Genomic DNA, 25,751 nt, shown 5'->3' with positions numbered 1-25,751 from the left:
GGAATGTGGTTATATAGTTTATCACAGTCAGATAGGTCAGCTTTGTAACCACTGTGGTGAAAAACCAAGATATCTGCCCTGGTAGGCATTAGAATTCATAGGTTAGCAGATCGATACCCAGCCAGCATTAGAGGGGTATAATACATCAATATGCAAACAGCAAAATATCGTATCGCCTGACTTCATATCCTATTGCATCGTTAATAATCGATTGTATCGAGGCTGTCATAAATCCGATCTCGAAATATTTTGTGCCAGGGACTTCCATATAAACAGATTTTGACACTATGTTAACACATTTAGCTGGTGACCCCCATGGAAGGCCACCAAGGACCCATGAGGGTCCCCGGACCCCACTTTCACAAACCACTGACTTGAACCACACCAAACCCATGCCTAAACTTAACCATCTCCAAGCTGTTTGTGCAATGCATCATGGGTACTGTTATGCAAACCGATCCATCCTTCTGATATAGCTCTCTGCACCCCGCTTGCTCACCAGTTGCTCTTCCAGGTGTGGCGAACATCCATGTCGTGGATGCCATGCTTGTCAGCCTGCTCATCCAGGAAGTCAAACATGTATTTGATGGCAAGAGGCAGCGCGGTGCCCCGACACACCGTGCTGAACAGCGTCTCAAAGAGATCGTCCACAAACTTCTGTAGCGTGCCCTACAGAAATAAAGAAAATACGCTCATAGATAGATTCATCTGGTAAGAATGAAGGTGAATTGTGAGTTTAAAAAATTGTGACTCCCTCTCCTGCTGCGACTGACTGTTTTCTTTTTTTTAACACTTACAGCGCTAGCATAAATTGAAGAATTAGGATCTAATTCACGCCAGCATTTTTTCCAGTCGAGCTCTAATTTTGAAAAGCCACATTTCCAGTCTACCGAAAGTAGTATCAACCTAGAAAGCTGAACGGAGCCTGGACAGGCCTTGTTTACAATATGAATCCAAACTGGTGCACTGGAACGCTCCACATCGTCGGCTCTGTGCCGTCAAAGAAACGTTGTTTTGACCAAAATGCCATCTGGGACAAGGAATAGGAGATACAGGCGATTGAAAGAAACAGATAGAATGGATTATTATGGCGACGACGATCTAACAACATAGCTAGCTAACCGGCTAACATAAGTAGCATTATGGCTCGATCAATCGAATGCACTATAAAAGCGCAATTGCCATTAATCAACGGCAATGGCGGTAAGCGTAGTGTCAAAAAATAGACTTCAATTGACCTAGATGTACGGCAATGGCGCTGAAAGAATTAAGTTGTCCTCCTAATTAGTCATTGTGACTCTTTTCTGTTTCCTCGGGCAGCGCCCCTGGGCCAGCCAGTGTAACAGCTGGACGGGGGTGCATTAGAAATACAGAACCTATGCATCTATGAACGGAACATCAAACGGACAGTAAGTACCTTAGTGGCCAGTAGCCTGGTCAGATAGATCTCAGACACCATCTTGCTGCCTCGCTCGCCCTCCTTCTGGTCACCGTGGTCGTGGTTCTTGACCAGGTGCCACACCTTGACGCCGCTCTCCAGGTCAGGGGTCAGCATGGGCACGCGGGAGTGAGGGCTGTCTGGGCTGGTGGGGGTGGAGCGGAAGTGCACGTCCACACCTGGAGGGGATATGTAGTATCTTTATTGAGGTCTTATTGTCCTTACAACAGGAGGCATTCTGGGATTTGTGGCCACTCTGGAAGCTCAGGCTGTTGGTGAGCACGTCATTTACAGGCAGGCATGGATTTACAGTGTTATGAGTTTCTCTCTCCACACAGACGGACGCAGGCCAATAGATTTCCTTCTGTGTGTACATACAGTGGGAAGGCGAACCCTGGTACTGGTAGAAAACTCTGTGAAACTGTTCACAACGAGGTCTGCGGATGTAACCATAATTGTTATGACTTTAGATAGAACCGGTGCTGTTTAGTTTGTTTAATGTCTTTTTAGGGCATTTTTAATGTCACAAACCAAATGCCATTCACCTTCATCGTATCAAGTCCAACCACACCAGTTGCAACTCCTTGCAACAAAACCGTGTTAAGGTCAACCACACCAATGCAACTCATTGGTGTGGTTGACCTTAACACGGTTTTGTTTCAAGGAGTTGCAACTGGTGTGGTTTGGGCTTTAGGGTGACGGCAGTTAGCTCTATGAAACCTTGGCAAAACACACCAAATATATCTAGCTGGATACTGTGTACACACATTCAAAGTCAAGGTTACGGTAAACTTTATTGTCCACAAGGGAAATTTGTCTTGGGCTTTTACACAGTAGCACTGCAGATGAGAATAAATGTTTTTAATATATTTTGGGTGACCTTCCCCTTTGTGAATACTATTAAAGGAACAAAGGAATTCAAGGAACACATTTTTCACCTTATCTTTGAATAATTGCTCCTCACTAAAGCTCATTTCCGTCTACTCGCACTGTGTCTCAGAGGCGGGCTGTGGACAGTTAAAAAACCTGACTAGTGACTACCAGCATCATCATCGGTGCATGGAGCTTCCAAGCTATTGAAAACTCCAGCTGTTCTCTTCCTGGAAATTAGCACACTGCAATAGAAGCCAATGAATAAAATGTTTTAAATGTTTAAAATGAACATCGATGATATCATTAGTAGGCACCTTTTCGAACAATCCAGTCCGCTGTGAGACACATGTAGACAGAAATGTAAGCATTAGTTGGGTTGGGACCCACATTATGGAAAAGGGGCATGAAAGAAGGCATAATGATGAGTCCCTTTTTTAATGTGGTTTAATATTATGCTACCTTTCATAACAATAGATCATATTCACATGGCGGCCATGTTGGCATTTTGCATTGAAAAAGCACGGTGCCGGCCTGGGCTCAGTGGTCCAGGCACCTTGGCTGGTAATCCAGTCTGGCAGTGTGCCGCGGGTTCGACTCCCGATCCCGACGGCCTTTACTGCATGTCTTCCCCCCATCTCTCTCCCCATTTCCTGTCAGCCTACTGTCTGTCCCTCCATAAAAATATAAAATAAAGGCGAAAGCCACAAAAAAAAACATTTAAAAAAAAGAAAAAGCACGGTGCCAACAGGGTGGCATTTCATTAACTTAATGGCAAGATGGCTGCTGTGTGAATATGGTGGATGGATCCCACGGCAAGTTTCATGGCAGCAGAGTTACCTCTGAAGCATTACTGACCATATCTGCTGATGCTGCGTGGAAAGCTGGCAGAGGAAGGGATGTTGAAAGAGGACATCTGCTTGGGCACCAGAGCCACCACACAGCGGTCAGACACCTGGTGGGCACAGTCAACAGAGAATTTAGTCATAGTGTTTTGAATAATATTTAATTTAATTTTTTTCGACAAAAATGAATTTTGGTGGCATCGTAATGATGATGAATTCCACTTGATTGCATGCTCGTAGAGCTTGTACATCTGCTATTTTCAGAGCTCAACAGGTGACCAACACGTAAAATGACTTGTCTTTTAGTTCTACTGGATCTCTTCTCCACTAGTCCATTCCTAAGGTTAATAGCTTTTTATTGTTGACGTCATCATACAGTATAGCTTATAGTTTTTATTGATTTTTTTTATTGAATAGTTTCCTCAGTGAAAAAAGGTAGTTGATGAACGATTTTTGTTTTTGTTGACGGAATTATTAAACACTTCAAAACATTCTATCATCTTATTGTAATCATACTACAAATTATTCCTGTTGAAACAGAATTTGCAACTCCCCAAAACAAACATCTCAGGCATTTAGAAAAAGCAAAACAGCTTTAAATCAAACTGACATCCATGCGTTTCTGAATATCAATAGGATGTTTTGAATGTGTTCAAAGGAAGGCATTAGGGTCATGATACTTGCCAAAGCTACAAATTAAGTACTGTGTACTGCCTTAAACTACATGAATACAAACAAATGAAGTACGTTGTACTGCCTCAAACTACATGAAAACTAACTGAAGATTACAAAGACATCCTGTGATAGCTACTAAAAACTGTAGCACCCAAGCCTTGGAGTAGCCCATGGATAAGTAATAAACCTTATCCATGTAATAATGTCCCATTAAACTATATTTAAACAACATCTTGCTGCAAACAGACATGATTTCTTAGGTGTTGGTAAATACTTAAATTACCGTATTGTGCCGAATATAAGACGACTCTGATTATAAGACGACTCCCATTTTTCAAGACTCATTTGTGGTAAAAGACCATTGAATGTCAAATAGTCTAGTCCCCGATTATAATACGACCCTTTTTTTCGGATATTCCCATTGGAAAAAAATGCGGTCTTATATTCAGAACAATAGGGGAAGTAAGCAGTTGTATTATTTACATTATTCCAAGCTTATACGCGATAACGCAAACCCGGTAAAGTCACATTTTGCCTTGCAATGGAAATGTATCATGACAAATCGACAGCCTGGAGCATGATCAAAACTAGTGTGCACACACATAAAAGACAGAATGTAAACACATTTTGTTCTTGGTTGAATTGTGAAAGAAATGTAAAAGGAGCTCTCTGTTAGCCCACTTAGCCCAGTGTCCCAGTCTTACGTTATGCAGTTGCTCCAGGCTGCTGTGCAGTGTTGTGTAGGGCTGTGTGTGACTGTGTGCGTGCGTGCGTGCGTGCGTGCGTGCGTGCGTGCGTGCGTGTGTGCGTGTACGAATCGATTAACTGCTCAAGGGATATTTTATATTTTGGCGCACAACGATTGTGCAAGAATTGCTGATATTCAAGCTCATAGATCATTTTCACCAATTTCTATTTTTTTAAACTTTCCCCTATAATGACATGCCCCAAATAGGGATCAATTACTAATCTATTATTTTATAAAAATGTCAACTAACGACTTTCTTTATAATCTATTAAATCAATTAGTTCAATTAACTGTTGCAGCACTAGTGCTGTGCTTCTCTACAGCTGGCACAACGAACAGGAAGGTCCTCAGCATGAGCAGAATAAAGCAGGTGCCCTATGAGCCATAGATGAAACTAATACAATTCCCAGCTCAGTGGCAGAACAAACACTTCATCGCCTCCCAGGGAGATTAAACAAGACTAGGTCAAAACCTAATATATGTCTGTACAGTGTATCAAACGCTGGAGGGCTTTTAAAGGAGTGCATTCCATAGACTAGGCATTCGTGAAGTGCCTAGAGGAAGCACTTTCTCTCTCTGTCTTTCTGTCTCTCTCATGCACACGCACGCACGCACGCACGCACGCACGCACGCACGCACGCACGCACGCACGCACGCACGCACGCACGCACGCACGCACGCACGCACGCACGCACGCACGCACGCACGCACACACGCACACTTCTATCTTCCCGTCTCTCAGGTGAGTGCTGTCTTGAGAAAAGGAATTAGGAAGACTAGGACGATACCGGCTGAGGAAATTAAAAAAATCTCACAGATCCTGAAATCCTTCTACTACTACTCAAAGCATTGTGAGGGGGGGGGGGGGGGGGGGGGGGGTGTATCACTGTTTGGTAATAGCTCCTCTCGGGACCAGTGAGCCCTGCAGAGCTAGGGTAGTGCGCTCGGCCGAGTGCACCATGGGACGTTCCCTCCCCTCCCTGCAGGAGCCATAGAGCCATACTCTTCTAGTCGGTGCTTGAGCAGATCTAGCTTGAAGGATTATGAAGGACCACCATGACTCAGGCATTGGGCTGTTCGCGCTGCTGCGGTCAGGAAAACGCCTCCGCCACAAAATACGAAAGCCACCACAGAGAGACTCAGAAAGAGTTGTTTTTTCCCTCAAGTTATCAGAGCTCTGAGCAAAATGTCTTTGACCTTTATATACTGTACCTGCTCACCAAGAGAGTACACAGTGTGCACTATTATGTTTTGGGGACAAGCTCTTTGCACAAATTGCACCTTTTGGATAGTATTTTGCTCAGTCATAGTTCATCACATAAACTTATTTGCAATGTGTACTGTATACTTTGATTAGTTAACTTACTCAGCATTCTGTTGCAGAAATGTATATCTTTAGTTACTAATTTATTCATAGATTTGGAGACATCATGGGCTGTATTTTGCGTGTCTTAAGTACCAGGTCTTATTACTTAACTTAAGACCTGGAGGCGTGGTCAATGCTCTTTGGCCACTCAGAATAGCCAAATGGCATTGATCACGCCTCCAGGTCTTAAGTTAAGTAATAAGACCTGGTACTTAAGACACGCAAAATACAGCCCATCATGTGTCCAAGTGCACATATGATGCAGGGAGAGGGGGGGGGGGGGGTAATGTCTGGGGGGTTCAAGTGGTTAAGATATTCATGATGAAGTGTTGTATCAATGGACAAACAAACCAACCAAGAGACCGACTGACACAGCCTAAAAATGTGAAACATGGTAATTCAACTACAGTAAATTAGGCCGGGGGCCACAAGTTAACTGTAGTGTGCGCCCCCCCCCCACACACACACACACACACACACACACACACACACACAAACATTTGTGGGTTCTCAAAATGCATTTCGTGTTCAAACACAAAGATTTATGTAATACATTTGTGCACAGTATAAGCACAGGGTGATATATGTCTATACAAGTATATGCTACCTTAAAATAGATGTAGACCTATTTGACACTGCATAAGCATAATTGCCTTGACATTAGATGTGTATGCGCCAATCATTAAAGTATATTAACTTTTAAGTGAAAGGTTATTCTTCTTCCTGTCTAAAGTCTCATTTCTCTCCAAAAGCCCTTGAATATGATTAAGGATTACTGTCATTATGATAATCTCACACTTCATATCGCACAGTCGCACACACCATACCTATAACTTTAATTAGCTCTCTAAAAAAAAATCTAAATTGTTCCAAGGGCCACTAGGGGGCGCTCTGCGGGCCGCATTTGGCCTACGGGCCGCCAGTTGAATACCACTGCTATAGCGTTTATTTTCTTCTGTTTTGTTTTGTAAGAGGAGAACTGAGCAGACCTGGTAGTGCATGAGTGTGTTGAGTCTCTTCTGTTTTGTTTTGTTTTGTTTTGTAAGAGGAGAACTGAGCAGACCTGGTAGTGCATGAGTGTGTTGAGTCTCTTCCAATCACACTCGATCTTGGTGGTGATGTCCTCATCCTGCAGAACCACCCGTGCTGTCCTCCCCTGCCGCCACTCTGCACAACACAAAGCAATTAATTTGGTACAGTGTTGAAGGCATAATGTGAATACACAAACCGTTTAATGTGGTACAGTGTTGAAGGCATAATGTGAATACACAAACCATTTAATTTGGTACAGTGTTGAAGGCATATATGTATACACAAACCACATTGTTTGCTACGGATTAGCCTGGGATCAATACCATTTTCCGGTTTCTGATACAGTCGGAGCGGAAATAACTGTGATCAGGCATCCACAACCAGATATGTCATCAGGTAGCCACAACCAACGACTGTAACTTCTGGTGCCGTGCACCTCCAAAACAATTCCAGTTTAAAATGTGTTTAGTTTGGTATAATCGTTTTGTTTCATTGGTATGAATTTCTAACTCGTGGCGTGACTAGCGAGACTAAAATAATTGATTTGCATTACTTCATGTTCCCCACAGAATAGGGATGCTACAGTAAGGTGCAAGTGGTTAAGTTACCTAAAGAAAGATAGGAGGTATGCAGTACTCCCAGATCTCTAACCAATAAGGTAGAGCAGGGGTTCTCAACGTTTTTGGCCGGGGACCCCCGGAAATGCTTTGGCAATGTCTCGGGACCCCCACCCGCCCCCTCCCGACCCCCAATATAAATTGACTGCTACAATAACCCCTTTTGGTGTTTTAAGCATTGTTATAATTTAGCTATTGAAAAATAGCAGATCTACAAGCTCATAGCGCGCCACCGAGTGGCGCGCTATGAGCTTGTAGGTCTGCTATTTTTGAAAAATCGTGAAAATAAAATTTAAAAAAAAAAAGTGCAATGTCAGTTTCTGTTGAGTGTAAATAAGCGTAAGTCAGCGATGGTTCTAGGTCTAGGATGTAGGGCTGCAACTATTATATTATCTTATTAGCGATTACTTTTTCGATGCATCAAATAATTACGCAGCGTGTTTTTATTTGTGTTTAATGTATTATTAGTTGATTTTTGATCGAATCAATTAGCCACTTAAGTGTTATATTGTACTTAAGACCCCAGGGTGATTCCGGGGGGTCCCAAGCTAAAGCAGGAACAGTTTAATTAAACACTATTTTAGAATATTTTAGTTTATGGCTATTTATGAAAAAATGGAGGCTCTGCACACTCAAATCTGTGCAAAATATTTTTTTATATATTTTCAAGACAGCAAGCTTTCGGTCGTTAGACCTTCTTCAGTTTATGGCTACTTGAAAATAGCACACCTATGATCCTAGACATGAACATGTTTGAGAAGCATAGCATTATTGTATGCTGGGGAGCAGTGTGTCTCACCTAGGTCCATGTCTGTGGCCCGGGGCCGCTGGGAATAGGGCATGTTCTTATAAACAGTATCTAGGATCTTCTCCTTCACCTGGGAAATGGTGTCACAGTTCAGAACCTTGACGGGGATTTCAGGGCTGTTCTCGTTGTCTGGGTTCACACAGCTCAGCGTCTGGGGTGGCAAGGATAATGATGGAGAGAGGGAGACAGAGAAGGGTGGTGGCCGGGAGAGGGAAGGAAACAGAAGAAGAGATGGCGTAAAACAGTGGTTCTCAACCTTCTTTGAGTGATCCCAGCCCACCTCCACACAACAATATACACTAGCTATATAATAGGCCTACAGTAAGAAGGAATTAAAAAACAAATGTCAATATGAGTTACTATTTCACACGAATGAGCTTAAAGCTGGATTGATACTGGATTTAGTTGATTGATTGATTGATTGAAATATTTATTAACAGTTTGCAGAATTACAGTACATTTCAAGCACAAACTCAATACAAAGGCTGTTAACTGTGAGTGGACGACCCAATTAAGCATTACACTTGTTTACAAGAGGGTCCACCATGTTCAATTCATCAAAACATTTAGAGACGTACAAATAGACACTTCTATATAGACAAAGTACAGAACAGGAATTCATCATAATGGAGGTAAAAAGGGAAAAGAAACATATACACCTTGGTGTCGCACACCAAAATGAGCCAATGTACAAACAAGCTCACAACGCACCACATGACGACACGTTGTGATCTGGTAGAATGCCTATTTTTGGTGACACTATGCCAAACATTTTCAAATATTTTAGGATACAATATGTATTTTCACATGTATTTTCTTCTAACATTTAAAAACCTTTTCCAATGGACCACCTGAAATTATGCTATGGATCATTAGTGGTCCGTGGACCACTGGTTGACAAACAGTGGAGTAAAAGAGGAACAGAGACAGCGGGAGAGAGCTAGGTAAGGGAGGAAGAGGCAACTGCACGCTCCAAATATCCTCACTACCTCGAGCTTGGCCAGAAATGCAATTTCACACGTCCAGAGTCCAGGTTGTGCTTTTGCTGGAGCAGGGAGCATTAGAGGAGTAATGAGACACACACTCTCAGACATGGGGATCATTCTCTGTCCTGTTGTGACTGACTGACTCATGTTTCCTCATGTCTTCTTCCCCAGGGCCAGTGTAATAACTGGACAACAGACCTAAAACCTATAGAACTAAGCACCTTATTCAAGTACTGTACTTAACACATTCCCCGCTAGACTTATTTAATTAATTAACGCGTATTGCCAAGGTTTTTCCCCTTTCAATTCTTATGTTGAAGAGCCAGATACCCGTAACCGGGTGTTACAATGGCGTAATGGTGTGTGTGTTGTCTTGACCGGTTGTTGATCTCTCGCTGGGTGCAGAAAAAAAACCTGACCGCGACTATAGGCCGGCTATAGGCCGTTGAAAAAACAGAAACACCATTCCGGGCACCGATTTTGAGATAAAAGCCATTGAAAGCAGCACATAGAATGCGCTTAATGGTGCTTTATGTGTTAACTACAATTCTCAGGTACTTTTTACATTATTTAAGTATTAAATTATTATTTTTACTTCTACTTCAATACAGTACATTTCAGGGAAAAATATTACTAAATGAAGAATGATTACTTTGATACTGTAAGTATATTTTGATGCCAGTGCTTTTGTATATTTTACTCAATTAACATTTTGAATACCGGCCATTTACAACAATAGAGTATTTTACAGCAAAAAATACTTTTTTTACTACAAAAGCTGATTCTCCTGTTACACTGATTCACTAACGACTGAGACCGGAGACCATGGAGGGTTTTACACTGATTCACTAACGACTGAGACCGGAGACCATGGAGGGTTTTTAGTTTTTAGGTTGTTTTGGTGGTGTTGTGTGCTACCTCCAAGCCAAACCGGTCACCCTCATTCTAAAAGGAGGCTGACAGGTTTGGCTTGGAGGGTAGCAACCATAGAGTAATAAAAGGATAGAGACCGAACCGGAACGTTAGCCCCCCCCCCCCCCCCCCCCCCCCCCCCCCCCGCTATTCATTTCGATGGAAGTTGCTCAGTGGCTCAATGGCTCGAGTGAGCAGAAGTTAAGCCCGGATCATGGACTGACGCACGTTACACACATGACGACATGGACGTCCGTCCCCCCTTACTGGGGTAGAAACTAGTGACTAATAACTTAGACGGTTGCTGGTTTGCTCCTCCTGTGTGCAGTCAGGATGGTGTAATCCTGTTGGGACTGCAAGACGGCACATACAGTATCATATGTCCAACAGCCCAAAGCACTGTATCTAACAATTATGTGTGGGTTGCCGGTGCAGTGCTATAATCATGTGTTATGCCCTCTCTCATAGAAATCTGTATACATTACAGATTAAGTTGAATTAAGGCACATTTACAGTTCCACATGTTTTGGCTCTACGTAACTCAGAAACAATGTAACCCCATCTCGTGTTTAAAAAGAAAGAGGTTAATCAAGGGAATCATGACTCTTCGCTGCATGATTACGAGTACCTTTGTAAACCTCTGTGCATTGATTCTGCCGTCAGCTCGTGTCTGCTTCAATGATGTAAACATCAGACCGGCATTGCATATAAAGGATGGCACATAGGATGTTGCCTCATAGTACCAAGGAAAAGAGAGACGCCCCACTTCTCCCCCCAGTGTATTCAAGGCAGGTAGAAAAAGAATGATTACAGCGTGACTCTGACTTCCTGTTGAATGTGCTGGCGACTCACCAGGGTCTTGTATTCAATCTGTTGGCGGATGAGCTTGTCCTCGCTGAGCGAGTAGCGTGCCTCACCAGTGATGGAGTCTATGGGTCCCTTCTCCATTTGCTGTTTGATGGCACAGAACAACATGAAGAGAGGCTCGCCAGCACACTCCTTTGTTTTGGCACGGAATCCAGGGATTATGGAAATCGGAGTGATGAGAAGGGGGGGTGGAGGGGGGCATAAAAAGAGAGAGGAAGAGACAGTGTGGGAAGAAGAGAAGATAGATGCATTGTTGGATATACACTGAAAACGCTGAGGACTGACCCCATACTACCCGCCCCAAAACCTGTTGATAAAACCCATGAAATGGCCAGGAGACAGAGAATTGACAGCTGTGCTCACAAAGTACACAGAAAGCAATTTGTTATCAAATCGATAACAATCCTTCTTTTTTTTTTTAAGGGGTGCAGTAATGCATCACAGTGACATCTGCGTTTCACGAGGTCCCCGGGTGGCTTCTGTTACCTTGAGAAATTTGTGGAGCAAGAAGGCGAACCAATTTGTCAGCATCTTCTCTGCCACCGATTCTGTTCTGCAAGACAAGAGGAGAGCGTGCTCATTTGTTAGGTGGAGACATCCCGCAGAGAGCACTCTGATGATTATTTTATGACTTAAGACGGGGAGAGAGAGAGAGAGAGAGAGAGAGAGAGAGAGAGAGAGAGAGAGAGACGTGAATGTGGGTCAGGATGTAACTGCATAAGGAGGATCTTTCATGTCCACTTTCTGACCCTTTCACTTTCCTCTTCATTGAGTCAGCAGTTAACTATCTGACGCAAACCAGATGGGCAAGATTTCGTAATTGTTCTTAGATGTTATATTCATTTATATACACCATTAGTAGATTTAGTTTTACTTTGGCGTCCCTATTTTGGGCATGCCCTTATAGGTAATTTTAAAAAAGGACCATTGAAATAGCCATCTATATGCTCATAGATTGAAGGTTTTCAAATGGATTTTGAAATGGAACAGAGTAGCCTACTGTATATAGGGCTTCAGTGATTAAATACTTCTGATTATTACTCTATGAATTGAATACACAGGACCACAATGGAAATAAGCCCCCTGGGATTATTCGTGCTACACTTTTTTAGCACCATTGTAGTCGTACCAGTATTCAGTCAATCAAATTAAAGGGGAGGGTATAGAATCTGAGCAAAATCCAGTGTAGATTCTTCCTCGCCTGTCACCTCCAACTCTCTTTATCATAACTTGTGATAACCTTCACCTGTGCTCACTACTCCCTGCTGACTGCATGCCATTAAAGTTTAGACCCGTCTGGGTCTGAGAGCAGCAGTGCTTTTTGGGCTAACAAGTCTAACTAGCGCCCATGTTAACTCATCCATACGTCGTCTGCTAAAAAGAAAGCAGAGGAAAGACAAAACCTCATGAAAGATTCAACAGGCCAGTCCCAGCAGTGTAAAAACAATCAGCAGATAAGCAGAGGTGAAGGAGGAGGGGAGAGGAGAGGAGACATGAACCAAAGCTGAATGTTTCATGAGTGGCATGAGGAAGATAAGCCAGACTGGCAATGACTCTGCCGCTGCACACATATTCCCCCCGGCAGCTAACTACTACGTGTCCTCTCTCTCCCTCTCTCTCTCTCTCTCTCTCTCTCTCTCTCTCTCTCCCCCCTTCTCGTTTTCTCTCCCCCTCTCTCTCTCTCTCTCTCTCTCTCTCTCTCTCTCTCTCTCTCCCCCCCTTCTCGTTTTCTCTCTCCCTCCCCCTCTCTCTCTCTCTCTCTCCCTCTCTCTCTCTCTCTCACCATGCATGCCTGTGTTTCACCTGTGCTATCTCAGTTTCAACTGATGTGTATTTCACATCGCTGCACAGAAAACCCAACTAAAACAGACGAGCCTGGGCTCTTCCCTCACATGACCTAGTTACTCAACCAGAAACTGGGCTGAAAGGACAACGTGCAAAGAGACATTTCTGTGTCAAAGTATTAGAAGCGGCTGTTCAGCAGTATTTCCCGCTTGGCAACGGAAGGTCGCTGTTTCGAATCCCCATACATGGGGGAGAAAGTGAATGAATGAATAGAGTAATATCCAATAAAAAATAAAAATAAAACTCTGAGAGTGTACAAATGTAATTTATCCATTATACATTTGTACACCCAGAGTTACAAATAGAACATATTTTACTATTCTGATCTGTGCCGCAATCGGGTCACAACTAGAACGGCCCTGAGTCGGCTAAGCGAAATTCGCAACGTTCGACACGGCAACTCGCTCACTTTGGCTCGCTCGGAGGTCTCACGTGCCTCAAGTTCGCTTGAGACGGCAGGCCTCCGTCGTGGTTTATATAAGTTATATAAAAGGTCTAGTCCGCAGTTGTTGTAGGTGAGAGGCACTTCCACATTGGCCACAGAAGCGGGGCGTGGTTATAAGCACAACCCGTGTGGGATTTAGAATGTCGCATCCCTAATAAACATATACTGTATATCATTCATATCTCAAAGGGACTACCTGCGCAGCAGCAGTTTGGGGTGGTTCTTGCTCTCCAGGTTGCGCTCTATGAGGTCCGACAGCAAGTGCTTGAGGACGTCAGTGGCGTACTCGAGGCGTCCCTGCAGCGCCGTCATGATGAGCGAGGCCAGGTAGCCGCGGTCCCGCATGGAGAAGGAGCGCTGCAGCTCCAGGGTGCGGATGAACGTCAGCAGGAAGACCTTGTTGTTCACCAGCTGAGCCAACTGCTTTAAAGCCTTCTCCACATTCGCCTGCCCGTTGCCGGGTACCTGGATATGTGATAAGCACACGTGCGCGCACACGCACACACACACACACACACACACACACACACACACACACACACACACACACACACACACACACACACACACACACACACACACACACAGAGAGAGAACATCAACGTTTTAGGACAGACATTTTATGAATGGCATTTGTTAAATTCTGGCCATTTCAATCCTAAGCTTAAAGCAGAACATGACTGTTCTACAAACTCACAAGTCACAACGGCCATTTATTAAGTGGCACGTGAGATCCCAAAGTCACTGGTAAAAATCACACCCGTGTGAAGTGAGGGGCGCTCTTATCATCGTACATCATCCATTCATTGTCAGTGGGAATTTAATCTTTGTGTAGGACAGATATAGCCGATTTGTTCGTCCACATATGACGTGAATTCTCCATTCATTGTCAATGGGAATTTAATGTTTGCGTAAGACGGAAATCTACGCTATAGCTGAATATAGGAGGGGCTAGCGCCCCTCACCCCTCTACACTATAGCTGATTATAGGAGGGGATAGCGCCCCGCCCTCACCCCTCTACACTATAGCTGATTATAGGAGGGGCTAGCGCCCCTCAAAAATAAATCTGACCTCCAGCTCCCGGAGCACAGGGTGGTCGTCGATGCCAGGGAACAGGACCCTCATGGTGTAGGTGCGGTAGTCCAGGTAGGGGATTCCTGCTCTGTCCAGGTCACTGGTCAACTCATTGATGTCTGTCTGCAGCTCCGCAAAGGCTGGGGAATGACAGGAGTGGCAGTGAGGGATTAGGAAGTGAAAATGGAGTTCCCTGATGTAAACAAGTCTTGTGCTTTTCATGGTTTCGTCCTCAAAGTAGCAGTTTTTGTATTGACTTGTGCTTTCGTTTGAAATGTACCTATTCTACATACTGATCAATCAATCAATCAATCAATCAATCAATCAATCAATCAATCAGGGCTGCAATCAATTCTTTTCTTTCATCAGTTATTCTATCAATTACTTTTATAATTTATCGAATAACAGAGAAGCATACATTTTTTGTATTTTTTTTGGATGATTCAAAAATATATACACGGCAACAAATCTAGGAGAAAATTATAACTGATTGACCTGATTGTTTGTCGTACAGCGATGTATACAGAAAATAGCTAATATACAAGCTAGTTTGGTATTTGGTATTTAGATTATCGTTTTTTTATTTAATTCAATTAACTGTTACACCCCTAAATTACATTGTAGATAACAAACAATACGTAATATTGTAATTCCAGAATATTGTTCCATCTGAATCTGATGGATGTTTACTGTGTCATTTAATACCAAAATGTTCCACCCTCACTCACCCTCCTTGCACTCGAGGGCCACGCGCGACTCCAGGTTGTCCATCTGCATCTGCAGGCGCTTGAGAGTGAGGTCGTTCTCGTGCGACTTGCGCCGATAGGCCAGCAGGACGATGAAGACGACGATGAGGAGGAGTCCTCCTCCGGCCGCGATGCTGAGGATGCCCGGCAGGGTCAGCAGGCTGTCTGAGCGGATGTGCACTGCTCCTGGAGAGATGTGAAGACCGCCCACCTGGACCTGCACAGTGTTGTTTTTGGCAGCAAATTTTGATTTTAGTTTTTAGTCACAGTCTCTTCAATAGTTTTCATTTAGTTTCAATCACATTTTAGTCACCTGGAATGTTTTAATGTTAGTCTAGTTTTAGTCGACTAAATATAAGATTTTAGTCGACTAAATATCATAAGATTTTAGTCGACTAAATCTACAGTTGATTTAGTCGACTAAAATGTATTTTGGTGGGCCTTGATGACTTGATGACTGTCGTAATGACTGTTTTTACACTTGCTGAAAATAGCCGATCTACAAGCTTGTAGATCGGCTCTTTTGCAACCAAGTGTAAAATGACTTGTACTTGATCTCTTGTCCACTAGTCCCTTCCTAACATTTTAGTCTAGTTTTTATTTGTTGACGAAATTGTCAGTATATTTAGTCTTCGTTTTAGTCATCATAGCTTAGTTTTTATTTTGTTTCCATTTAGTTTTAGTCAGTGAAAAGTCACATTTTTCGTCTTAGTTTTAGTCGACGAAATCAACACTGCCTGCACGGCAAGAACAGTGCAAGAACATTCAGCCACACTTTTCAAGAATCAACTTTATTGTATAAAGAGCTATACATTTTGTTTTTGCGCAAGCTCCACCAACGTGTTGTTTTTTTAGAAAAGGAGCTCTTATTTACACAACACACATGCATGCATACGTACGTATGGACCAACTGACTCATAGGTGATTTTAGCCAGGCAGATTTTGCCATCTATTTGACAGTGATGCCACTTGCATGCCAATAACAAATCCATATGAAGTTGAACTACTTGTCTGCCTGTCGTTATGGTGAACATCCTATAGTATAGACCATTACTTGTATTTAATCATTTGTCGAATATAATATTGAAAATGAAAACAAATAAAAATTTAGACCCCCCCCCCCCCTATCAAAATGTCACCCCGTCGACTGAAAGAATGGATTATACTAGCTGCACAGTCACAGCTAAAATCAGGTTCACAGAGAGAGAAAATTGAAAGTTATTTTATTTACACTTAATAATTTCAAAAGGATTTGTTGTCATAGTCACTCTAAGCTACATTTTATTGAAAGTGTATTTATAGTAGTAATTGTGACAACCATCTTTTTTATAATGAAAGCTATGAAAAATCCCCAAAGTAATGTATTTTCCAGAGCCGCTGCCTCTGAATAAAATATTGTTAATAATAATATAGTTATAATGTAAAACTTGCAAGCGCAGTGTGACAACGCTATCTCCTTTTTGTCTTTTGGCTCATCATTACCACAGAAAATTGCCAACAATTTTAGAGGGCAACATAAATGTCATCAGAAGCAGGCAAGACAAGGAGTGACAGGCTAACAATGATGGCATGACAATGACAAACTGATAGCTTGTTGGTATACTTGGTAACGCACAAACAGGCTGAAATAGAGACAATAGACAATATGGTTCGGAATCAAGTGTCTTTGTGTTGCACTGTGTATTCTGTTTGTGTTTAAAAAACGTTGTGGTGTAATCCTGCCACATTGAGGCATGTTGCTCCTCCTTTAGCTGAATGGATACAAACGGCCATTATGTCAGGTAGGAGGCTGTTGGTCAAGGACTGGAAGGCTCCATCTGCACCTGCTCCATCCCTCTGGGATGCCTCGATGGGACTATTGGCCGCTTACGAGCGACTGTCATACAGGCTGCTCAATAGGATGGACGACTATGACTTAAAATGGGGCTTTTACCATATGCACGTATCAGGACTCTGATTAGTTTCTGGCTCTGAGTGAGCTCTGAACGGGCTGCAACTTTAGAAAAATACACTGAAGGAATATGTCTGGAATTGGGGCTGGGGTGGACTGCGGGATATTTCTGTGCATCTCTGTTATATTGTTTTGTTTTGTTTTGTTATGTGTTTGTTTTGTTATGCATTTATTTGGTTGTGTTTGTCTATGTCTGTCAATGTTTCATATACAAAAGAAAATTAATAAAGTACAAATCATAAAAAAAAAAAAAAAACAACGTTGTGGTGTACACGGCCCCTAAATCAGGCTATGGTCAGACAGAAAGCAGGGCACTGACAGACAGGACGGACTGACCAGGACTTTGTGTTGTCCGGTGAGGTTGGGTGGCTCACAGAGCAGCTGGGTGTCAGAGACGGTGAGGGTACAGGGTGTGTCTCCAATCAATACTGTGTAATTCAGCCGAGCTCCGCCGGACGCTGATGGCACCAAGTTACGTCCCTGCAGTGAGGTTATGTTTTTTTAATTAAGCGAGTGTTAAACCAACAGGTCAAGGTGCTTTACAGAGCAACAAAACACAAATACATACACGTACACACCGGTTAAGTAAAGATACGTTGAATATTCTAAGGAGACCTCCGTTGTTGTACATAGACAGATGGACATATATTCCTACCACTAGGGATACAAAATAACTATTATTAGCACCAGAAAAAAGGAACAGCAAGTCAAGTCTCATTAGTCTTCTTTAACTTACCTTGAGTATGATGGGCGAGCCGGGTTTCTGCTCCAGGACTCCAGATAGGCTGAGAGGCTCCAGGTGGGGGTTGGGGTAATAGACGAAGCTTGTGTTGTTATAGGTTAGCAGGGCTTGGACGTTGTTGAAGACGAATCCAAACTCATCCACGTGCTTCACCGTCTCCTGGTCTGGCGTGTAATCTGCCTTCAGCGAGGGGGCAAAGCAACTGATGGTCGTGGTATTCAGCACCTTGCATACCTGAGGAGAAATCAGTCAAATAAAGTTGTTTAAAAGTTTAATTAAGTACGGCCATGTGACAAAGGAGCTATTGAAAATGTAATACTCACAGTGCATACTACAAAGACTACAGGAAGAACAATATGAACAGTAAGTTAACTCTCTTACATGTAAATAGCAAATGTGTGTTCAAAACACGAGGAATAGTAAGGCAATAGGTCTTTGAGTGATGTAGTTAAGAAGCCTTCAATATCCACACCAAAACACTTTTCAATTCATTCACACAATCCAATTCAATTTGGCATTTCACAGATGACTGTGCACACTCACAAGCACTTATACTGTATGTGACTAAGAACAAATTTACTAATATAGCTGTCACTGTGATTCAGCTTGAGCAAAAGTCTGTGTGCAGAAGAGAAACACCCTTGATACTCACGTTGACAGATTCGTGGCCGGCGTACTTGACTCTGACCCGAGGCTCCTGTACCACGTCCAGGTTGGTGCCCGTCACTGTCAGCGTGGTGTGTCCACTGGGGGAGGGGTTGTAAAGGATTATGTTGTCACACTAATGGCAAGAACTGCTGGAAAAGTAATGTTAGCACACTATGGATATAATCATGTGCATTATTTAACCAGGAAAAAGTTTTGATTTAAATCTCCTTTTCAAGAGTGGTGTGGCCAAGGAAGCGGCAAATTATCAATATACAGGTACATTAGTTGCACTTGCACGCATATAAGTATGCATGTGCATGCCTTCGCGCACACACGCATGCCCACACACACGTGCACACGCGCACACGCACACGCACACGCACACACACACACACACACACACACACACACACACACACACACACACACACACACACACACACACTCTCTAATATGCAAGACTAAATTAACCGCTGTTCCTCTGTAATTGCATTAGAATTATGACCACAGAGAAATCAGCGCATTTTAGCTGCAGAAATTCAAACAGTTTCCCTAGGAGCTGCGTGTTTGGGGCGTCCAGAGCTGGCAGGACTGTTACTGTAACTCTTTGTTATTGGGTAAGAGGAACCAGATCAAACGGCTATACCAGCTGGTTGCTGTTATATATTCAGCCGCGGGCATTGCAAGGCTGGCATAGCATGAATACAGGTGCTGCTTGTTTACATATCACTGTTAGATGTGATTAAAATAAACAAGCCTCTCTCTCTGGTCCTCAAATCACCTGTGTTGCAGCGGGAAGCCCAGGGAAAGGTCTTAATGAGGGAGAGAGAGAGAGACAGACAGACAGAGGGAGGGAGAGAGAGAGAGAGGGAGAGAGAGAGAGAGAGAGAGAGAGGGATAGAGAGAGAGAGAGAGAGAGAGAGAGAGAGAGAGAGAGAGAGAGAGAGAGAGAGAGAGAGAGAGAGAGAGAGACAAGGCAGATACAGATTGATATGGAAAAGCATAGTCAGAAATCAGTAACGGAGAGAGAGAGAGAGAGGGGGGGAGGGAGAGAGAGAGAGAGATATTGGGCAAGCAGAGTGAAAGCTGGTCTGTCTACAGTAGCAGGCTTGACAGAGCTCCAATCCTTCCCTTCTCATACTGTACTTCAAAGGCTGCCTTAAGCTGAAGGGGCCAAATGGGACCCTCCATACACATGTATGATGAGAGTTGTGATTGCACCTCCAGAAAGCCTCTCCTGTCACTGACAAGAGGAAAAAGACTGACCAGTTTGACTCTCATCACTTACTTGTTAAACGATGGTGCCGCATGGCGAAAATAGGCGATGTACAAGCTTACATTGCATTGCAGCAATTTGTGAGCTTGTAGATCTGCTATAGACACTGTTGTGCGACAGGGGCACATTGGAAAGAAGCAACACAAAAGCAGAGTAAACTAGAATGCTATATCTGGCCCTAAACAGCAGAATACCTGAGCACCGTGGCTGACCCAAATCAAAGACAAATCTTAACTAGGTAGTAGGTACAGACTCAGTGAGCAGTCTTGCGATCGAGAAAGGCTGTCATAGGCAGACCTGTCTCCAGAGAGAAGACAGACTATGCACCCACTGCACACAAAATTAAGTGGAAACTGAGCTATATTTCCTAACCATCTGTCCACTGTACCAAGACATCAGAGACACATACTTCCCACAGATTACAATCACCCACAGATATTTTGAAAACATGACTAATGACAAAAAACTAAAGCGAAGTAGAACAATGTGCAAACACAGCAGCAAGATTCTTGTGCATCAAATGATCTTGGTACTGTACATATACAGTAAATTGATTCATTGGAGATTGTGACTTTCAATTGTACATACATTTTGTTTTGATTGTATTGTTACACTTTTTGCTTTGGCAATAAAACCATTGAATTGAATTGAAATGTAATTGCATTCCTCAGCTGGGATACAGACAGTGGAGTGTAAAGCCTGATTTATGCCTTGGCGACAAAGTGTCATGCCACGTGTCGCTTGATATAAAATGAAAAAAATGTTTTCACCAGTTTAAGGATAAGGAATTTAGTCCAGAAAAGGCTTTAGTCCAACAAACAAAACCATATTTGTATGTATTCTGGTGAATGGGTTACCTGTCATCTTAACCAATATGTTTATGGGTACTTTGCATTACATACATTCAGGTACATGAAAATGGCAATTTTGAACAGAGTTCTGAAAATGTGTTCAAGTGATGTTTATTGGATTTTGTTTGATTTTGGTTTGATTGGTAAGGTTACAGTACCCTATGTACTGTAACCTTCCTCCCCTTTAACAGCTGCAAGCAAGGGCAGAATTTTGCTTTCATGGGCGCTAACTTTAACGTAAAAATCACACCCGTGTGAAGTGAGGGGCACTAATATATTAAAGTCTAACTCATGTTGATTAGGTAATGTAATGGTGAAGTAAAACAAACGGTGCCAACACAAACATTAAACGCCATTAACAATAAAGAGAGAATATGACGTAAACGACACATTATGACGTACATTTTCCCTTCATTGTCAATGCGTTTACTAAACAAACTTTGAACTAAAGACAGACATTAAACCTGTGTATAGGAGGGTCTAGCGCCCCTCAAAAATAATAAATATACAGCTTTATCAGCTTATATGCCTGTGAAAAGAAGTTCACACTACAGTATGCGTACGTAGGTAGTCTTCCATTTGAGAAACCCACAATCCGCTTATGCTAATGTTGCTGTAATGCCGTCTATCTGAAGTGTTTCCTATGAGACACTGCACCACGTGGCCAGAGATATGGTAAATCCACCGCTGGCTCCAGGCCTGCAGGGTCAAAGAGTATTTGCAAACAAAGTATCATGCTTGATGTTTGTTTGGACTACCAGATGGGTGGTGTTATCCCAAACTCTAGCTTCAGGCACTGAAAAGTTGAGTAAATTCAATAGATTTTCAGACGCTCTCCTGGGTCTGACCGCTGTGGCACTAATAAATGTGGCCATATGTGCAAACACCCCTCCGGGATCCAATCGAGTACCTGGCGGTGTATGGTTAGGTCGGATGCCACATTAGGCTCTATTGCCTGACAAGCGAGTCTCCGCTTTGGCTCCCGGCCAGGTTGGACTATTTGTTGCAAGTCACTCCTATACTCTCTCCCTGTTTCCCATCTCTCTCTCTCTCATTGACTACCACTAAAAGCTGAAAATCAGATCCCGTCTGAGCTGAGTGGTGCTGTACTGCAGGGGTCTGCAAACTTTTTCTCATGAAGTGCCATGTTTTCATTTTCGTGATAGTCAGTGTGCCATATATAATCATGACACCACATCAAAATTAAATATTCCCAACTGATTTTGATTGTCCATATACTGTAGGATACACATAGCTTAGAAATATTTTCAGGATGAATGATCATTAATAATAACCCACCTAATCCCTCCCCAGTCATGAGTTAGGAGTTTGAATGAATGTACAATTATGTGCAAGATGTAATTTGTAGATGTGAATGTACAACTGACTACACTTTTTTGTAATATTTAATTTTAAAAGAAAAACATTCTCTCTCACACTTATGCCAGTGATCGCCCTCCCCTGTGCCAATGTTGGCAACCATACCTAAGGTTGCACTGTACTGTACTGTACTGTACTGTACTGTACTGTACTGTACTGTACTGTACTGTACTGTACTGTACTGTACTGTACTGTACTGTACTGTACTGTACTGTACTGTACTGTACTGTACAAGCTCTCCTCCCTGGCCTCTCTGTGTGTGTGTGTGTGTGTGTGTGTGTGTGTGTGTGTGTGTGTGTGTGTGTGTGTGTGTGTGTGTATGTGTGTGTGTGTGTGTGTGTGTGTGTGTGTGTGTGTGACACTTGGTGGTCAACAAACGCTATTTCCGTACTCAGACATACAGACGGTACTCGGACGGACACAGGGACAGACTATAGGAGTGGCTAGCAGCCTAGCACCACTCCAAAACATAATAAAAATGAATGTATTTATTAGAGCTGGGACTCGATTAAAAATTTTAATCTAATTAATCAGAGGCTTTGTAGTTAATTAATCTCGATTAATCGCATTTTAATCGCATATCATTATTTGACCCGAGAACAGTGAGAAAGCTATTTTTTTAAATGGATTTTGGTATACTAGTGAATCAATGAATAGTGAATACATAAGTTTAAGCAATAAAACATTGTTTTTGTAGTAATAATAGGGGTAATAAATTATAATAATATCTCAAATGTAATAATTTATATAAAGCTTTTCTGAGTACAAAAAAATGCTTTACAAGGGGGACATGATAAATCAAAAACAACTTTATTAGAGGAAAAACACTAAGGAATTAAATAGATGAAATAGCTGGGGAAAGCAATATTGAAGGTTTGGATGGTGGGGGCATGTCTCTGAGTGTTTGGGGAATGCATTCCACAGGGTTGGGGGGGGGCTTGGTGCAGCAAAGTGACATGACCATAACAAAGCACCTCTGTGTTTCTTCCGTGGACATACAGTAACAGCCATTAACAGATTTTACATTTTATTTGGCCATAACCGTTTAGTTAGAAACCATGTAATCTGGTCGGGTCCTTGAATTGCTACTGGTAGTTGGAATGACGTTAGCTCTGATCCATAGTGTTAGAAGGAGGAAAGTAGGCTTTCACATATTTTTTTGTGCTAAAAACGAGGGGCTGCACAGCCTGCACTTCCGTGGGTGTGAGGGGAAAGGATCAAATTAAGTACCATAGAACTCCTCCTGAGTCCTAACTACGCTAAGGACCAGAGCTACTGTTGTTGACGTTAGCTTCCAGGCTAGGCTCGGTGCAACATGTTTCGCATCGAGCCGATACTGGAGGCTTGACGAGGTGCGGTCTTCGGTGATATGCGAATTCTTTATTGAATAATTGCACACAACTGTGCTGTAATCCACGCTATCATCGGATAGCCTTTTAAATCCTATTTCCAATCCACGGGGACAAGCAAAGTGATCTCAGCGGCTTCCCCCGGTCTGGTGAACTGTCTGGTGGTGTTATTGTTCCCCCAATGCTGCTGGGGCATACCATTCTAAAGGGGGGTGGTTTCCACTCCCTGTAACAACGGACACTTCACTCGGTGAACTGGGTGGTGCGCCGGTCCATCTGAAAACTGTCCAGTGACAACGTTCCGCGGTGAAAAAAATAGTGCGATTAAAATGCGTTAATTTTTTTAACGCGTTAATTTTTCTGTAGTTAATTAATCTCAATTAACGCGTTAAAGTCCCGGCCCTAGTATTTATTGATATATTGCAGTTATATTGCCTTAGATAGCATTTTATGCTGACTTATAGCATTCTATGTAAACAGCACTAGAATAGCATTTTATGTAGACATAGCACTTTAGGCCTGGGCTCAGCGGTCCAGGCACCTTGGCTGGTAATCCAGTCTGGCAGTGTGCCGCGGGTTCGACTCCCGATCCCGACGGCCTTTACTGCATGTCACCCCCCCATCTCTCTCCCCATATCCTGTCAGCCTACTGCCTGTCCCTCCATAAAAAATAAAGGCGAAAGCCACAAAAAAAAACATAAAAAATAAAAAAGACATAGCACTTTAAAGTATATATGCATAGTTTCATTATATAGATATTCCACTGTTACGTTCTTAGCTTACGCATGTTTCGTGATAACTACTTTTTATGTATGCAATGTATTGCCATGCTTTTTGTTCTTGCTTAATGTAAATCGCTCTGGATTAAGAGCGTCTGCTAAATGTCTAAATTCAATTGTAAATTGTAATTGTGTACATGGTTACCTGGTGATGCTCCACTGGGGTTCAATGCGCTGGACTGTGGGGTCTTCTATGTACTCAAAGGTCAGACTCCCTGGCAACGTGGCCCGGTCAACACTCAGAGTGACCGGCACCACCACGGCACTGCTCAAGGATGGCGCAGAGAAACACACAATCTCCGACATGGTCCTCCTGCAGTGGTGGACAGTAACGAAGTACATTTACTTAAGATTTGATTGGCTGAGAACGGAATGTGATGTATGATGATAAGAGCACCCCCCCAGTGTGATATTTGAGGGACGATAGCCCCTCCTATGTCCAGCTTTTGGTGTATGTAACCCAAATAACCCAACATAAACATTAAATGCCATTGACAATGAATGGAACATTTTGAGTGTTTGCGTAATACAAACATTGATGACGAAGGTGAGAACGCAAAATCTGATTGGCTGGAATATGTCTGTATGATGATGTACGATGATACGAGCGCCCCTCACTTCACACGGGTGTGATTCTTTTAAGTATACTTAAGTAGTGTTTTGGGGAGCTAATGATTTTCACTGCATTACATTTCAAAGACAAATATTGTACTTCTGACTCGACTATGTCGAGTGTCTAGCCTGACATGGCCAGATTAATGCAGTCTGGAACTTCGGTGTGGAATATTCATTTCCAAAGGCCGCTTACAAACCCACTGAATAGTCTGATCTGGTCAATACTTCAATACTGGTCAATACTTCAAGTACTGGGGTTGAGTACGTTGTCCACTACTCTCCTCCTCCTGTCAGAAATACCAACTCTTTCATTTAGATTCAGATTCTGTCGGCCCGGCCCGGCGGCCCACTCTATACTGCAGAGGCATTTATGCACGAATATGAGCTACAATACGTGCAGCACATTACCATAAGGGCTGAGCATTCATTATTACAGGATAGTCATGCTCACCTCAGACACACACCATTAAGGATGGAACAGTGTAATTAGAGAGTCCTCTATAGAGGTAATGGCTTCTTCACATCACCCTCCTGACTATGATGTCAACCGTTTTGATCCTTAAATAGATTTCTATAAATATGGCCAGAACAATACCGGCCCCCAGAGGTTTCACCCCCTCCCTCACAACTTGCTATCATGATAGTTTCTTTCATCTATGGTTAATTGCATGAAATGAATGCTCCTATGAATAGAGACGTCTTTGTGCAGCTCATATTGACGATGAGGCTATAATGCCGTGAAACAGGGATTCTTGTGTCAAGTATAAGCCTGACATTACAATCACACATTCGATTATAAAAAAATGACCGAACTTAACTGGGCATAACCACTTTCAAGCCTCTATACTTTGTTGAACGGAGTCCCCCGGGGGTCTACTTGGCCCT

The 25,751-nt window shown here is 42.8% G+C and overlaps 2 protein-coding genes across 2 annotated transcripts in view; both read right to left on the bottom strand.

The window, feature by feature from the left end:
* The window catches only part of LOC306929876 (RNA polymerase-associated protein LEO1-like), a gene marked incomplete at both ends in the record, with an annotated part of 209,764 nt that overhangs the window by 99,246 nt on the left and 84,767 nt on the right, over window positions 1–25,751 (bottom strand). The window lies entirely within an intron of this gene.
* The window catches only part of LOC306929146 (plexin-A2-like), a 104,805-nt gene that overhangs the window by 6,111 nt on the left and 72,943 nt on the right, over window positions 1–25,751 (bottom strand). Inside the window, exons 16-29 of the mRNA XM_079509566.1 lie at window positions 24,397–24,564; window positions 18,621–18,714; window positions 17,963–18,202; window positions 17,563–17,706; window positions 15,258–15,492; window positions 14,527–14,669; window positions 13,651–13,919; window positions 11,651–11,717; window positions 11,150–11,296; window positions 8,391–8,550; window positions 7,006–7,109; window positions 3,167–3,263; window positions 1,418–1,617; window positions 500–669 (exon numbers count right to left, since the gene is read on the bottom strand). Of these exons, the coding sequence (XP_079365692.1) occupies window positions 500–669; window positions 1,418–1,617; window positions 3,167–3,263; window positions 7,006–7,109; window positions 8,391–8,550; window positions 11,150–11,296; window positions 11,651–11,717; window positions 13,651–13,919; window positions 14,527–14,669; window positions 15,258–15,492; window positions 17,563–17,706; window positions 17,963–18,202; window positions 18,621–18,714; window positions 24,397–24,564 (2,238 nt within the window). The remainder of the gene's footprint in view (window positions 1–499; window positions 670–1,417; window positions 1,618–3,166; window positions 3,264–7,005; window positions 7,110–8,390; window positions 8,551–11,149; window positions 11,297–11,650; window positions 11,718–13,650; window positions 13,920–14,526; window positions 14,670–15,257; window positions 15,493–17,562; window positions 17,707–17,962; window positions 18,203–18,620; window positions 18,715–24,396; window positions 24,565–25,751) is intronic.

This window comes from Electrona antarctica (assembly GCF_951216825.1).
Source record: "Electrona antarctica genome assembly, chromosome: 9".
In the NCBI taxonomy this organism is placed as follows: Eukaryota; Metazoa; Chordata; class Actinopteri; order Myctophiformes; family Myctophidae; genus Electrona; species Electrona antarctica.
This window is presented reverse-complemented; position numbering and strand designations above follow the sequence as displayed.